Source organism: Rhinopithecus roxellana, chromosome 13, assembly GCF_007565055.1.
Source record: "Rhinopithecus roxellana isolate Shanxi Qingling chromosome 13, ASM756505v1, whole genome shotgun sequence".
Taxonomy (NCBI): domain Eukaryota; kingdom Metazoa; phylum Chordata; class Mammalia; order Primates; family Cercopithecidae; genus Rhinopithecus; species Rhinopithecus roxellana.
The window spans coordinates 17,828,212-17,845,019 of record NC_044561.1 but is presented as its reverse complement, the minus strand read 5'-3'; the positions used below and the strand labels follow the sequence as shown (position 1 = coordinate 17,845,019).

The 16,808-nt window shown below is 56.6% G+C and overlaps 1 protein-coding gene across 5 annotated transcripts in view; it reads right to left on the bottom strand.

Annotated features, from left to right (window-relative positions):
* Positions 1-16,808, bottom strand: part of OSBP2 (oxysterol binding protein 2) — a 229,594-nt gene that overhangs the window by 13,317 nt on the left and 199,469 nt on the right. For 4 of the 5 annotated variants that reach the window (XM_030915740.1, XM_030915739.1, XM_010360655.2 and 1 more), the window contains 9 exons: positions 7,229-7,421; positions 6,493-6,610; positions 5,616-5,670; positions 5,296-5,442; positions 3,922-4,167; positions 1,632-1,752; positions 1,312-1,415; positions 1,145-1,240; positions 877-1,061 (listed from right to left, as the gene is read on the bottom strand). In XM_030915740.1, the coding sequence (XP_030771600.1) occupies positions 877-1,061; positions 1,145-1,240; positions 1,312-1,415; positions 1,632-1,752; positions 3,922-4,167; positions 5,296-5,442; positions 5,616-5,670; positions 6,493-6,610; positions 7,229-7,421 (1,265 nt within the window). Of the gene's footprint in view, positions 1-876; positions 1,062-1,144; positions 1,241-1,311; positions 1,416-1,631; positions 1,753-3,921; positions 4,168-5,295; positions 5,443-5,615; positions 5,671-6,492; positions 6,611-7,228; positions 7,422-13,095; positions 13,212-16,808 lie in introns of those variants that run through there. The other variant, XM_010360656.2, reaches the window with a different exon arrangement.

The window sequence follows — 16,808 nt, the reverse complement described above, 5'->3', positions numbered from 1 at the left end:
CCCCTGGGTGTATAATTCTAGGCTGGCAGTGCATCTTTCAGCTCACGGAAGATATCACTTGACTGTCTTCAAGCTCCCATTTCTGTTGATAAGGGAACAGCTCCTTGGAAAGTGATGTCTTTTTAAAATCTGGCTGCTTAATAGTTTCCTCTGATTTAGTTTCACTGCATAGATTTAGGTGCAGGAAGTTCTTTGTTATTTTATCTTCAGGTACAGTTCCTCTTCCCTTTTGGGACTCTTGCTAGAAGTATGCCAAACCCTGCTCTCAATCTTGCTGAGCAAGCTTACAAGATTCCATTGCAGGAGGTCTGACGGGAGACTCTGCACTCAAACTAGTTCCCAGTGGAGGCCAGGGAGCCTGCTCCAGGGACCTCACTCTGTCTTTTCCCTGTAGCTTCTTGTCTTTTCTGGGTTTTGTCTCTTTAAATTCAGTTCTATCACATCTTCTGACCTGTGTTCAGGTGATAGATTCTAGCTACTAAACCATTCCATAGGGTTCTCAATTTCAGTTATTATTTTTCTTTGTCAAATTTCTATTTGTTCTATTAGGACTTTCCTATGCCACATTTTATAGTTTTCTATTTCCTATGGTTATTTTCAAATATGTTTTTTATTTCTTGTAGGGAGGAACAGGGAGGGGCTCTGTCCTATCACCTCACTTAAAGTCTGTGCATAGTGTTTGATAGTTTCACATTTATTTACTGTTGGGTATCTGCCTTCACACTGGGATGTCGGCTGCATATTATTGTTCTCTGCCCATGTCTGAACCCTCCCGACCTCCTGTGCCTGTCAGTTGCTTTCTGTCCACTGTCCTCCTTCCCTCTCCTTTGACCCCTGTCCTATGCCTGTGGCGGGGCCCCTGCCAGCCCTACTCACGGCAGCGGGTACTTCTTCCACAGCAGCTTGGCTGATAGGGTCTGGTACACTGTCTTCTGCTTCCCGTCAGAGCTGGGGCTGCTGGGACTGCTATGCACAACCTTGGAGCACTCCATTTGTTCATCCCACGAGCCAGACAGCACATAGTGGGCCTTGCCCTGGCTGTCACTCACCACTCCTGTCACCTGTGGACATTGGCAGGACCAGCATAGGCGCACACTCTGCCCTGGGCCCCCTGGGGTGCTCAGAGGTGGCTGGTCCTGCTTACCTTCCGGGCTGCCTCTTTGGAGAAGTAGCTGTAGGGCAGGAACTTCAGCTGGCACCGGTCATTGGTCTTATGGTTCACAATCTCGATGTCCCCTGACTAGCGAAGGAGGGCAGTGGTCAGCGGCCAGCCCCCGGGCCATACACCCCCTCCCCAAGGGTGCCCCTGACCTGGTCGATCCAGAGCTTGCCCACGATGATGTTGTGCACAGTTGAGGTGCTCTTCCTCCACACGTAGTGGTTCCCACTGGCCTGGAATTCTAAGTGGATGGCACCTGGAGGTGGGGGACAGGTCAGAGGTCATGCCCCCCATGCAGGGCTCTGGCCAGTCTGCCCTTAGGCCTGGTGTCTTGAGAACCAGGCTGGGGGTTGGAGAGGCAGGCCTACAGGGAGGCCTCCCTTGGAAGCCCCCAGCTGGCTTTTGCATCACCAGAATCCTCCCTCTTAGGCAGAATGTCTCTGTCCCAGGAAGGCACCGGGCCCCAGCTCACCTAGCGGCATGATGGAGATGTATTTTCCCCGGAACTTGCTGGAGATGGTGATCTCCTGCCAGAGGCTCCAGCCATGCTTGGAGAACACGTAGTGCGCAGCTGAGGGGGGGTGGTGGCTCACCTGAGACCAGACCCATAGGACGTGAGCATCTGCCAGACATGAGCCCAGGTTCCACCTCCCCCAGCCAGGGAGGGACAGCTTGTGCTGTCTCAGCAGGCACAGCTCTGTGGCCATAGGAGCAGTCCTGGCTGTTCCTCAGGTGGCCATGGACCCAAGGCAGGTCCCCAGGAAGGCACTGCCTTGAGCAGAAAAGCATCTGGGTGCTGTCCTGAGCCTCTCAGTGCCTGGCTCCTGGGCTGTGAAATAGGGGTGATGGCAGACCTCATGCCTCAGACATGCCTGTGACAGGTGCACTGAGGGCTGATAAAACAAAGGGTGTCACACTGTGCTGAGGGTTCCATGTCCACTTCTCATCTAATCCTCCCCACATGCCCGGTGCGGCTGCTGTGCCATGTTATATCAAGGGGGCCCAGACTGGCAGTGTGATTTTAGCCAAGGGGCAGTTGGGCCCTGGCCAGCTTGGCTCCAGAGCAGGCATCCACATCAATGCACTGTCCCCGGCCCAGCCCTCCCCTGCCTCACTGGCAGTGCCACCAAACTTCCCTTGTCTGTTCTTCCTTATTCCATGCTCCTGTGGCCGTGGGACCCAGGCTTCCCTCTCCTAAGTCTACTCCCCAGGACAGCAGCCCTAGCCTAGCCCTGCCCCTGGCCTCCAGCTGCCCCTGAACACCTCCCCTCAGACAGGCAGAGACCGACCAGGGCAGAGCCGGGCTCCCGCTGCCCCTAGTGTGCCTCGCCTAACTTCCTGTCTCCGAAAAAGGTGCCTACTTGCTTCCTATGCCCCAGGAGTGCAGGCCCAGCTGCAAACCACCCTGGGAGATGGTGAGCTGGCCCTGAACTCAGCTGATGCCTCCCCAAGGAGCCCGTGGGAAGCTCTGCCTCCTCCTCACCTACACTTCAGCATCCTGCCCTTCCAACCACTCACACCAAATGCTCTGCAGCCTCTATGGCTCTCCTAATGCTCCTCCTCTAACCCTGAGCAAAGCCTGCCTGCCCTTCCTTCAAAATGCATCCAGTATCTGCCCCCTCCACTCCCACCTCCACCTCCCCAGGCCTCCCTGTGGGCCACTCCCTCCATTACAGGAGAGGGCTCCTCTGGCAGGTCAGGAGGCAGGCCCCACCCCAGGTGTACCACACCTCCAGCTGCTGCTTCTCCACCCTCCTTTCGTTTCCTCCCTTCACACTCTCTGCATCAGCAAAGCTGCTCCTTGACCACCCAAAAGAGCTGGAAGCAGCCACAGTATCCACCCTGCTTTCCCAGCCCCATAAGAACTGGAGCCGCGTCTGTTCACTTCCCAGCTGAAACCTCCATGCCTGAGCAGCACCTGGCATGTCAAGGGCATCTAACCTCTGCTGAATGGAGAAATACATTCACTCCAGGGTTCAGGCCAAGGACCTGGGATCACCCTGACTGCCTCCCACCCCCATATCCAAAGCGTCGGCAAACCAGCTGGCTTATTCTTCAAAAGCTGCCAGTGTTCCGGCCTCCCCCTTCACCCAGGTCTGGCCACCGCACCCCTGCGTGGGTCACTGCGGCCGCCTCCTAACAGGGCCTTGCAGCAGCTGCAGCCTCTTCAACTAGCACCAGGATCTGAATGGCCAGCGTCCCATGCTCATGCCAGAAGCCAGGGCAATGCTGGCACCAACAGAATCACCTCGTTTTCAACCAGGACGCCCAGGTTCAGCATGGGGCTGCCACTGCTGAGGCTCCTGGGCCTGGGTCTTGGCATGTCTCCGTGGGGAAGGGGTGGCTGGGACAGGCTGCTGTCACTGGCTGGGGCAGAGTCCATCCCACTGCACCCAGGCTCCTCCTGCCAGCTGCCTTCAGCTCAGTGGTGCCCCCATGCTCCTCCCCAGCAGTGCCCACAGATGCCCCTCCACCTCTGCTCCACAGCACCCTGGCCTGGAGCTTATCCTCCCCGTCTCTGCAACCAGGCCTGACCCTGTCCTCACCGTGCTGTGCTCTCATGCCCCTCGCCATCTCCAGGAAGCCCTGTGCTGCCCCTGCCATGGGAGGCCATGCTTCCCAGCTGGACCTCAGCTTGATGGCCCCTTGGGTATGGGCAGTGGGGGTCAGAGGCTGCATCCCATTTGTCACCTTGGGCCTGGCAGGAACAGCTTGGCCAGAGTGTGGGCGGGCACCACCCAGCGCCAGCCTAGCCCGCTCACCTGCTCACAGAGGGAGCGCAGGCCCATGTCGTCGAGGCGGTCTAGCTCGAAGGTCTCCCCCAGCATGGGGTTGAAGGGCTTGGCGATGCGGTGCACCGTGGTGGAGTAGGAGGACACAGAGAAGGCGGCCACCAGGCACATCTGCTCCACCGAGCTGGTGCAGTGCACCGCCTTGTCCAGCAGGTGGTGGTACTCCAGGTCCTCTGTCAGCCGCTGGAGCATGGACAGGGGCTCGTTGAAGTTCACCTGTGGGTGGGCAGGTGGGCAGTCAGGCTGGGCACCAGCCCCGGCTTGGCACGGTGCCCTTGCTTTTCTCAAATATTCAGGGACATCCCTGCTCAGACGGCACCTTCACAGTGAGGCTCCTCTGATGGCCCTGTCCAACACTGCGGCCCCCAAACCATCACCTCCCTGGCCCCTCCTGCCTGTTTTCTTCACAGCCCTCCCCGCTTTCTGGTCTGCTGCATCCTACACACTTTTATCATGTTTGCTGTCGCTCTCCTCTGCTCGGATGGACACCCACCAAGGCCAGGGGTTCTGCCTGGCCCACTGCTGTATCTTCAGTGCCAAATCTTAGGAAGCAGTGAGAGAATGAGTGAATGAGCACATGAGTCTGTGGGTGGAGGAAGTGGGTCTTCCCCATGTTCTGAGCTGTGATAGGACCTGGCACAGGATGGGTTAGGCCCAGGGCCCCTGTCTCAGTGTCACATAGGGCAGGGTCACTCTCCCCACCATGATGCCATCGGGTATGAGTCTCAGCTTCCTCGTGTTATCTTGCTCCATCCTCCCGGACACTGTGAAGGGGGTGTTGTGATTCTCCCCACTCTACAGATGTGGACACAGAGGCTGGAGATATTAAGGAACTCGTTCTGGGTCACACAGCAGAACCATCTGGCCTGGTGGAGATGCCACCGTAGCCAGGTGGCATGAAGATCCAAGTTCTGCCCTCAGCCCACTGTGTGACCACACTGAGTCTGCATTTCCTTGGGATGGCACCAGGGATGGCTGCCAGCTGAAGGAGGGGCCACCCCTCTACACACAGCCCCATCCTGCCACTCCCCATCTACAGATCGGGACAGCTGGGACATGGTAAGGCCCCGTGAGATCCAGAGGTGCTCTGGGGCTCCCCAGGTTGCTGATCCATGCAGAGCTTCTCCCTGGCTCCTTCTGTCAGAGCCCAAAGATCCCTGTACTTTGGAAGATTGGGGAATGTCTATGTACGTGATTAGATAATTAGTTACATGCTCCCCAGGTGCCATTAAGAAAATGACACTCCAAGGCTGTGTGTACTTCACACAGGCCATTACTTCTCATCCATGCACAGGAAAGCAGCCCCAGAGGACCTGCCAGGGCTGCCCTGCCCGAGCCACCCACCGGCATGGGGATCCTGGAGAGCTCCCGACCGATGCAGTTCTTCATGATGCTCCAGAGGTTAAGGCTGTAGTTGGGCTTGTTGGGGATGCGGACTCGCCTCTTGACTTTGGACGAACCCTTGGGCACGAGCGAGGCACCATCTAGTACCTGCCACAGAAGTGGGGACACCCCCGTCAGCAGAGGCCAGAGCGCCCCCTCAGCTTCCAGGTATCTGCCCTCCACCCTGAGAACTGGCACACTGCTGGTGAAGGGCAGGGTGGCGCTCCTGGACTGGGGCATGGACCTGCCTGCTGGCCCTTACAGTGCTCCCCCTCACTTACATTGTCTGCTGAGCTCCAGTCCACAGAACTTGTCCCCGTGCTACCTTCAGCTTTTCTGCAGGAAACACAAAGCGGGAGGCAAGTTACTGATGAATCCCGAGGCCTTCTTGGGACCTGGCCCATCCTTTCTCTAGACAACATCGTTTTCATTGCTAGTAAATGTCCTGGTCACTGCCGTGTGTTCTGTGTGTAGACAGACACCGCATAACAACATTTCATTGGTGGATAGTGTATATGACAGTGGTCCCATAAGACTATCATACTATATTTTTAATATACCTTTTCTATGTTTAGATACACAAATCCTTAACCACTGTGTCACAATTGCCTACAATATTCAGTACAGTCGCATGTTGTACAGGTTTGTAGCCCAGGAGCAATAGGCTGTGCCATATAGCCCAGGTGTGTGGAGGCTCTATCAGCTAGGTTTGTGTAAATGAGGCTCACACAACAATGAAATCCCATCTAGAGCAAGACAGATTATTGATCTTTTGAGACAGGGTCTCTCTGTTGCCCAGGATAGAGTGCAGTAGCATGACCATGGCTCACTGCAGCCTCGACCTCCCTGGGCTCAAGAGACCCTCCCACCTCAGTCTCCCAAGTAACTAGGACTGCAGGCCTGTACCACCACCCCTGGCTAGTTTTTGTATTTTTTGTAGAGACAGGGTTTTGCCATGTTGCCCAGGCTGGTCTCGAACTCTTGTATCAGCAATCCTCTTACCCTTGGCCTCCCAGAGTGCTGGAAGCCACTGGGCCTGGCCAAAGCAAGATTTAAAGGAAAGAAAACCCCAACTAAACAAGTAGATAGCTGGTGAAAAGACCAGATGCAGCCTAAGACCAGGGTGGGGGAGGCTCTGCCCAGATGCAGCCACCTTACCTGTCTTCCTTGGCCTCAGTGATCACGGTGATGAAGGATGTGGAGTCTTCCATGGCATCAAAGTACTCGGTATCTTCATCTTCCTCACTGTCCTCTCCTTTGGGAGTCAAGAGGCTTCCTAGAGACACAGGCAGAGCTTTAGTTTGTAACTTCACAAAAGGCTCATCTCGCCTCCCTAAGTCCAGAGCCAAGGGCTCTCTCAACCCCCATCCGGCCTCACTCCCCTCCTGCTTCAGTCACCTGGGCAGCCCTGGGCCGCAGCCACCCTTGCTCCCTCTGCTAGAATCATGTGCTTTCAACGCATTCATTGCACAGGGGCCTCTTTCTGGAAGCCCCCCCCCCCCCCCACCCCGGCCCCCGATCTCTCAGCATGCGGGTCAGTCTTTCTGTGGCCCAGCTTCCCTTTCTGTTGGACCCCTGTCCACGATCCCCATGACCCCCAACCCAAGGCTAGGTAGGTGGCCACCTGGCACCAGGACACCCGTGCCACACAAGGGACAGCTGGGCTCATTAAACTTAACTCTTGAGAATGTGAACCTAGGTGCAGAGAAACTGTTGCCAGTGGGTGATGGGCACGGGAGATACAAAGCACAAAAAGGCAGTCCAGAGTTGGCCAAGCCCAGCCCACATGTGGACACAGCCAGGGATATGCATGTGGGGGAGCAGAAGTTGTATATGCAGAGCCAGCTGGCAGAAGGTCACAGGACAGCCCTGCCCTGGCCGCCCGGGCACTCACCCTCAATGAAGCCCTTAGAGGGGTTGGCCGGCCGGCCGGGGGCGCTGCGGAAGGCCCGCTCGAGGCTGTTGTGCTGCTTGGCCAGCTGCTCAATGGTTTCCTCCAAGTGCACGCGCTGCTCCTGCTCATACTGCAGTGCCCGCTGCCATTTCCGGCTGTGTATCTCTGCTAGTTCCAGGAAGTCCCTGCAGGCCTGGGGAGGGAAGGGTGGCGGTATGAGACCCTGGCCTCTGGCAGGGGCCCATCTGTCAGAGGCATGTGAACCAGAGCAACTCCATCTTCAACAGGAGCTGGGTAAGATGAGGGTGAAACCTACTGGGCTGCATTCCCAGACACTAAGGCATTCTAAGTCACAGGATGAGATACAAAATACAGGTCATAAAGACTTTGCTGCTAAAACAGGTTGCAGTAAAGGAGCCAGCCAAAACCCATCAAAACCAAAATGGCAACGAGAGTGGCCTCTGCTTGTCCTCACTGCTACACTCCCACCAGCGCCATGACAGTTTACAAATGCCATGGCAACATCAGGAAGTTACCCTCTATGGTCTAAAAAGGGGGGCATGAATACTCTACCCCTTGTTTAGCACATCATCAAGAAATAACCATAAAAATAGGCAACAAGCAGCCCTGGGGGCTGCTGTGTCTATGGAGTAGCCATTCTTTTGTTCCTTTACTTTCTTAATAAACTTGCTCTCACTTTGCACTGCAGACTCGCCCTGAATTCTTTCTTGTGCGAGATCCAAGAACCCTCTTGTGGGGTCTGGATCAGGACCCTTTTCCTATAACACATCTGCTCCCCCCACCCCCCACCATTCCCTGTGAGGATTAAGCTCTGATATTTTTTATCTTGCCCAAATTCCTATGTAAGGCGTCTGGGGAGTCATGCCCTAAAAACCATAAATTCTCACCAGATGGGTTTTATTTAACCCTATATAGCGTGACTTACTTTCCAACCTGACTGGCATAACATTACGAGTCAAGGAAGACAAAGTATTTTATCCCAAAACATGCTTCTTGGCCGTATTTTGAAGTGGTCCTGCAAAGCTGTCCTTTGTGCCGGGAAAATGTGTATCTGTAAAGAATCCCTATTCACATAGTTAGATCATTTTCTTCCAGGCCCTGCCAATCCTGAAGAGACTGAGTTTTAGCACCTTTTTGAAGGTCTGATTAGGAAACATCTGTCATCTATTGTCTCTAAGGGGAGCCACTATAAGACTTAAAAAGAACCTTGGTCTCCACAATCTTTTATCTTAACCTGAACATTTCCTTTCTATTGATCCCAGGTCTTTAGACGACTCAGCCAAGTGCCAACCAGAAAATGTTTAAATTAACCCATAGCCCGGAAGGCCCCTCCCCACCTTGCTTTTGAGTTGTCCTGCCTTTCTGAACCAAACCAATGTATTCCTTAAATGTATTTGATTGCTGCCTCATGCCTCCCTAAAATGTATAAAACCAAGCTGCACCCCGACCACCTTGGGCACATGTTCTCAGGGCCTTCCAAGAGCTATGTCATGGCCGTGGTCACTCATATTTGGCTCAGAATAAATCTTTTCAAATATTTTGCAGAGTCTGCTTCTGTTGACACCTGCAATGAAGAAGGCCCTGGGGGCCGTCTGGCTTCCCCCTCTGCTGGGATGGTAACAAACATGTTCACTGCCCGCTTTGGCCTCCATGGGGATGTGGGAACCGTAGCCTTCTCAGAGCTCACCCAGCAACCAGCACCCACCCTGGTTGGCCTCCCATGGTCAGGATGCCAGTTGGGGAGCAGCAAACCCAGGTGCCACGGGTCTGCACACTGCCTCCCCAGCAGCAGCTCGCCTGGAGCTGAGGTGGCTGCTGTTGCTCATCATGGCAGGGGCTGAGCTCTCTGCAGCCACATCCTCCCTGCAGTGTTAGGCCTCAGGTTTGTCACTGGCCCTTGTCTACCACTGGGCCGGTCCCTGGCCATGGCACAGAAGGAAGGAAAGCCACGTTCTGCTATCCTCCCCAGCTCAGAGAGGTAATTGGTCTTGTCTGGCAGAACTGGGACTGGCACTTTCTACCAAGCTACCTCAGAGTCTGAATCACATAACTGCTTTTAAGGTTTTCCCTTCAAGCTTGTGGCCTACTAAGACATCCAGATTCTTTTCAGCTTCCCAGGTCCATAGGTGGTTGCACCACACAGTTTTGAAGCAGGGGTGGGTCGTTCTGCCTTGTCATTACAGTGGAGAGGATAGCTCAGGCTTCAGCTGTCCGTGGAGGCCAGTGAGATCCAATCTAGGAACCTCTGGATTTGCCCTTTCTGGACACATTCTTTAACCCAGTAGGAAGGGACGTTTCCTTGGCCCACAGCTGCATCAGTGGCCCCAGCTGCCACTCCCCAGCACTCCCCCCCCACCCAATTGCCCCAGCTGACCTGGAGCACCCACTGAGCTCCATGCACATTGCAGGCTGTCCCACCCCAAAGGAGGAAGATGGGCACACCAGTCCTCACCTGTGACACAGAGACAAGGCAGCTGTTGAGGAAATACCAGGAGCTGATGTGGCAGGTGGGGCGAAGGAGCACTCAACAGACACGTCTTGTGGATCACCTCTCGCATCTGCCCTGGCACCTGGTGCCCAGGCCCACAACCGCTAACTCCCACCACTCCTCAGACCTCTGCAGCATCGCTCCCCCAGGAAACGGCCTGCCCCCTCAGTCATGCCCACTCAGACGCCTGCCCACTGGGTTGGTCTCTCCAGCGACTGTGCTAGAAATGGCCCTGAATCAGCAGCTGCTCCCAGATATTTGCTGCTGAGTGACACCTACCAGGGGGGTGGGACTGACAGCAGTGTGAGCGAGCTGGGGGTGTCCTGAGGTGGCCTCGAGAGGATGGACCAGCACCTCCAAGGGTGGGCGGCTCCCCAAGGCTCTGCATTGGGACACCCTGCCTGGAAGCTCAGCAGGCTCGCCCGCCCCACAGGGAGAGCCCGAGCTCTGGTGGCCAGCCTGGCTTAGTGGAAAGGGTCCCCAGCCCAGCCCGCCCCTGCTCCAGAGCACTGGCTGCACAGCCTGCCCCAGGGACGCCACTCCTTGAACAAGCCCTCCTCTGAGCACCTTCCCTTCCCCATCTCCCTCACAGCACCACGCAGGGTGGGCAGGGCGTGCCTCCTCATTGCAGGGATGTGGAAATGGGGCCTGGAGATGCGGCATGGCCTGCCCAAGGAAGCCAGCAGAGTGTGGTGGCCAGGGGCGCACTATCAGGAGTTGGAAAACCTGGGTTCCAGCAGAAGCCCCTTGGCCCCTCTGAGCCCACGTCCTCTCTGTGAGACAGTGATGCCCGACAGATGCTGTGCCCACAAGCTGCCCTGTCTCCGCTCACCCAGCAAAATTCTCCAGGTAGGAGGAATGCAATCACCCCCATTGGATAGATGAAGGTCTCCTCCCTGCACGTTGAGGCAGGGGGAAAGGTCTCCTTGAGGAAGGAAAGAAACCTCCTTATCTCATGCACCTCATCCTGATGATGTGTGAGACTGAGTCCAGGATGTTGAAGGTCTGGGCTATTTTGAGTTTATGGGTCTATAAGGCTGTCTCTTGGGTGTGGGGCTGCAGTCACTGTCCATCATGCAATTTGTTGACCCCATAGTGGGTCTGGGTGGGTCCTGGGGGACCCAGCTCCAGGCCTGACTCCACTGCTCCCTGGCTTGTGACTGGGAGCCGAGCCTTTCACCACCTGGGGTCCTACAGTGGCCTTCCTGCTTCACCCACAGCCCTGTCCCTCTCTCACTGCTGTAGGCCTTAGAGTGAGGACCCTGAAAACAGACTCAGAGACAGTGCATCCCAGCAGCCAGACCAGATGGCACCTCTTTGTTTTCTGCCAGTGGATGTAAGGGCGATGGTAGCACAGTATCCCTCTGGGTGCCTCAGGAATGTTCCAGACCCTTACAGAAGCCCTGTGAGGTGGGTAGACAGAGACTTCCACCCCATCCCAAGACAGCAAAGCTGGCTCTGAGGGCACCCAGCAAGGAGGTGGCAGAGCCAGATCCAGAACCCAGGTCCTGAACTGAGAGCTCGCTGTACCTCCTACCTGGCTGCAGCTCCCACGAGACCCTCCTCCCCACACTGCCCTAAGCTCGGCCCAGTGCTTAGTCAAGTTAGTCTTGGTTCCAGCCACCTGTTCATGGCTCCCTGACACTGCTGCCCTGCTGCCCCTGTGCCACTGGTCGGCTGTGACCCTGGCCCATGCAGGTCTCCAGGCTCTGTCAAGCTGGTCTCATGGCAGGTACAGAGTGCAAGTCAGGAAGGGCACCCTCATCTCCCTGGGTGCCATTTCAGGGAAGTCCCCTGCATCCTGAGACTGAGGGCCAGGGAGAAGGGGCTAATTAGGTCAGCACAGGGTGAACAGGATGGGATCCCAGGTCTGTCTGGCCCCAGGGCCACCTCCGCACAAGGCATGATCCCCGTGCCTGCCTGATGTGAGCAGGGGTGCAGAGGCCAGGGCTGTGCTGTGCATGGTGAGAGGGAATGGGTGCTTCATGGTTTTCTGAGTTCTTACCTGTCTGGGTGCACAAGGCCTCTGCACCCACCCTCCCTCATCCCTGCACCATCGCTTCCTGCCAATCTTCTACAGCCCCCAGAATCATCCTCTCTGTCCACAAGTTCTCACATAGTTGGGTGCTTTGTTTTCATATACCTCATGTCATTTACAGCAAGACTTACAAAAGAGCCATACAACAGCAGTTTAAAAGAGTAGCCAAAGGTCATGGTAAGAATTCCCACAAACTCACATCTGAGGGTGCCTGGGCTTCCCAGCAGCAAAAGCAAAGAGAGAAAGATGACAAGAGAACAAAGATGAATTAGGCCCCCTACCTCCTACCTTTGCTGTTCACGGGGGCTCCAATACTTTAGAAATGACTATTTTCTCCTTCAAGGGAAAATGGAGGATTTGTTGTTTTTCCACAGATCCAGGCAGCTGACAGCCTCTCATAGACATGGTTTCCAATCCTCTCCAGCCTCATCTCCTGGGGCTCCATTCCTTCCCAGAGACCTGAGTGTGGCCCACCAGGTCTTCTTGCTTTTCCCTGGATCAAATCCAAACCCACCTGCTGACTCTGGTGCCAGCCCCGCCTCCCTCACACCGCAGGCCCACTGTGAGGCAGGCCATTGCAGGCATTCTTACAAGCACTGAAGTAGATTTTTTAAAAAATATAGTGTGCATGACCGAGGAGGAAATGAAGGCTCAGGGTGACTGAGGGACTCGCCCAAGGCCACGAGGAGGTATGTGTAGGGCCAGGATCCAAGTCCCTGAGCATCTCACCTGCATGTCTCCCAGGACACGGAACCAGTGCTGTTACGGTTTACTTTGTAAAGCTAAGTCTTGATTGCTGTCTGGGACCCCCTTGAGGGCAGGGATGTTGTGGGATCCCAGAGCCTTCCTGGTGTGGAGTTAGGTTCCTGGGAGATACTAACAAGCCTGCCTGGGAATAACCCTGTCCAAGCAACAGAGCCCAGCCCTAGCCTCAGAGAGAAGGGGTGGCCTCCCAGCACCCTTAGCCCCAGCTGAGGACTTTGTTCACACAGCCAGGGTTGTTGGCTAATAACTTGGCTGTGAGTGACCTCGGTCCCCCTCAAGGCTACCAAAGGGCCGGCTGGCATTGTGCAGCAGGGAGATAGGAAGTCCCTGGGATAGCTGGGCCTCATTTGGGTACATGTGCCTAGGCTGGGCACATGCAGGTCGTAGAGTGTCACAGTCACCTAAAAGCAGAGCAGGGTGAAAGCTGCTGTGGGCTAATATCAAAGGCCTCATGTGTCTGCACCCAAGGCCTTTGCCACCACAGCAGATGAGCTGCCCTGGTCACCCTGTGGATGCAGAGAGCCTGTCCACCTCCTCCAGCCCGGATGCACCCACCTGGTGTCCATCCCCGACTCCCAGGGTCTCCTCTGCTGCTGCCAGCCTTCTCCAGGCCCCATCCTGGCTGTGCTGTGGGGAGAGGCAGGCGCCTGGTGTGGCCCTGCTGTTCTCAGAATGCTGAGCTGGGCTGTGTGCTGTGTGCTCAATAAGCTGGATTAGGCTTGGGGCCCAGCAGAGGGGCTGGCAGGGGGAGGTTCCCAGGGGCCCAGGGAAGGCCTGGCTGACCCAGCCCAGGCCTGAACGTGGTCTCATTTCTCTGAGGCTCTGTGACAACTCTACCTGGGGCCAGGGGACTCATGCTCAGCTGTGAGCAGGAGGAGAGACGGGCTGACCTGAAGCCCCTGCCCACACATTTGTGTCCTGCATTGTTTAAGGGGAGGGGAGTGAGGGGTCCTAGTGGGAGCTGGAGGTGGTGCCTGGGCCCTGCATGGGTGCTACCCCACTGACCACCCTGGGACAGGCCTGTAATCTCCTGGTGCCCTCCTGGGCTTCTACAGCGTCCCTGATTCTGTGACCTGTTAGGTTGATTGTCCTCAGCGTGGGGACAGAGTTCCAGGCTCCCAGCCCTGCCCCTTCCGCCTACCCCCAAGTGCTGCACAGAGGGTTCTGGTGAGAGGGGTGCTGGGGGTGTGGGTGCTCTGAGATGCAGGGCCCCTGGGCAGTGTGGTCCTGTCTCCATGGGGAGGGCAGGGAGCCTGTTAAGTTGCCCCCAAGCAGAGTGAGAACCACAAAGCTCAACAGACAAGGGGTTCTCCACCCTGGGGCAGCCCCACCTGGGGAGTCCAGGCCCTGCTTGCCCACCAGGGACTCTCCCTACTGAGAAGTCCGGCCTGCGGAAGAAGGCTATAAGGGCTGCCCACCCAGGGAAAACCAAGTCAGGGGCCGTGCCATGTGAGGTCTGAGCGGGGGTTGCTGCTGGTCACCAGTGCCCCATGGGACAGACATTGAGCGTCTCTGACCTGGAAACCTTTGCCCAGATGTACCCCAGGAAAAGGAGGACAAACTAATCGCTTTTGCTGTTCCTAATCTTAATCCTGACAGCGATCTCACTGCTCCCTGGGCCAGGCGGGAGAGCAAGGTGTGAGGTCAGCTAGCTTGGGTCCCCTGTGTGTGACCTAGGGCAGCCTCTGAAGCTCTCGGGAGCATGCAGAGCCAGGACCCTGTCTGGCCTTCAGTGGCTGCATGGAAACATCCCCCCTAGACAGGGATGTGAGGGAGGCAATAGAGGCCTGCTAGGCGTTGACGTGGGCAGCCACTGGGCTCATGGAGGAGGTGGGGAGATTGGTCAAATGCCCAGATGGTCCAGGCTGGGCAACTAGCTCCAGCCATTAGCACATACAGGAGGTCCCAGCACCCCTGGTGCAGGGATCATGGGAGAAAGTGCGGCTGGTCCAGGACCTGCCAGGCATCTGACGTGTCTGCCCTCCAGCTCTGGGCTCCCAGATGGGCGGCCGGAGGACCCTCTGCTCTCCGGGTTTCTAGAGCCAAGGCTACCCACCCTCCATGCTGATCCTCACATCCCTTGTTGCCACAGACCCTGCCTCTCACCAGCCTGGGGTTCTGAAGGTGATGAGTGGTGAGATCACGGAGAGTCATGGTCTCCCTGAGCCCCTCTGCATGGCCAGGGGACTCACTGGAGTAACAGGACCTTGCCTCCCCTGCCATTGAGGAGTGACGGGCTGGCCTCACCTATTATTTTTGAGACAGAGTCTTGCTCTTACCCAGGCTGGAGGGCAGTGGTGCCATCTCAGCTCACTGCAACCTCTGCCTCCCAGGCTCAAACGATTCTTGTGCCTCAGCCTTCTGAGTAGCTGGGACTACAGGCGCCTGCCACTACTACTGTATTTTTAGTAGAGACAGGGTTTCACCATGTTGGCCAGGCTGGTCTCAAACTCCTGACCTCAAGTAATCTGCCCGCCTCAGCCTCCCAAAGTACTGGGATTACAGGTGTGAGCCACCGTGCCTGGCCTGGCTTCACTTTACACAGGATGAAACCCGAGCTCAGCAGGTGCCTCATAAAGGCAGGAAGGAACTGCGCTGTGATTCTGGTCTTAAGTGTCTAAGACCCAGACTGGGGACCTGTGGAGCCACAAGGGGAAGTGCTGGGCTCCCCCAGGGATCCCTTTGGTCCAGCCAAGCTGTCATGCTGTGTCTCCATCACCTGCCTGCCCCCCCGAGGCTGAGCTCCCAGGGCCTGCTCCTCACAGGAGCCCTTGGCACAGGCTGGTAGCACACGGGCTTCAGCCCTTCCCAGTCCCCACCGCGGGTCGATCAGAGTGTCTCCTTGACATGACTCACTCTCGGCACTGGTGAAGCAGCTTTCCACTCCAATTAAAACTTTAAAATAGCCTCTCCACATTCAAAATAGTTTGCCGCTCACACACAGGAGCCAGCACCATCTGGCTTCCAGTTTGCCACTGATTTTAGACAAATCTGGAATCTATTTTTACCCATCTCCCCAGGCCCTGGATGAGCAAGCTGTCAGGAGCAGGACGGTGGTCAGCTGGGCCCCGGAGGGACAACAGAGGGCAGCTCCGGGCCTCTCACCCCCGCCTGGGTTGGCCTAAGGAGCCCCCACGTGACCTCCTGGGCCATGAGCCAAGCGGGGCCTCAGAGAAACCTCAGCATTTCTGGCAGTGGAGGCCCCTTCCGACAGGGGTCTTTGTTTCTATGATGCCCCACCTCAGAAGCCCTGTCTGAGGACCCCAGGTTGCTGTCTCTGTTCTGTGACCCTCTCCATAGCAGCCCCTGCCTACCCCCGGTGCCCACTCTGGCTATCTGGTGCCCCCAGTGTCTCCTACTTCCCCCTTGTACTTTGCCCTTGCAGCTGGAGTATCCCCAAGTGGAGTGTCCCCCGAGCCCACTCCATCGAGTGCTGGCTGTGCCGGGTGCCCTTCCTCCTCAGGTTTTCCCATGTCCTTGCCATCAGGATGTCGCAGGCACCCCATACTGCCCGGCCAGCCCTGCAGCAGGCACCAAAGTGTGTCTCCTGAGGGACTCTACCTTCCTTGGTAAACCCAGGGACCAAGAGTATGGCATTTGTCCCATCCAGGCCTGGTAAGCATCTACCCTCTGTTGGCCAGCCCTGCCCTCCCTGCTTTCTGCCTGCACTGGGCACCTCGCGCTAGCTCTACCCACTCACTAGCTACACAAAACCCACTCCTGGGAAAGACCTTCCTGCATCCTGCAGAACCTGTGTGCGGGCCAAACTGGGCATCAAACAGCAAGACCCCCATTCTGTAGGGGCCCAGGCCCCCAGCATGGGGTCCTTCCCCGTGGCCTCTTTTCTCAACCACACAGCAACTCTGCTGTCCCTGCCTTCAGCTTAGAGCAGCACTGCCCACTCTCACAGGCGCCAGCTTTACTCTCTCTGCCCAAGGGCCCCCGAAGGGTCTTTGAGCACCTGCCCCTGCCTCGCGGATAGCACATTCTCCAAGCAGCAGAGGGGTCTTGCTAAAATGCACGTGGGATCATTTTATTTGGCCTTCAGTCATTGACATTGGCACTGAGTCACTTGGCACTGAGTCCCTCATTTCAAGTGGGAGCACAACGCTGTCAGCATGAGGTCCCTTGTGACTGGCCTCCGCTTCACTCCCACCTCCCCTCCTGTGGCTCCCAGTACACACTCCAGGGTGCCTGGCACCTGTGCCCCTGCTCAGCCCCCAGCCTGTCTGCACCTGTGGCCTCTCACCCCATCCCACCTCACTGGC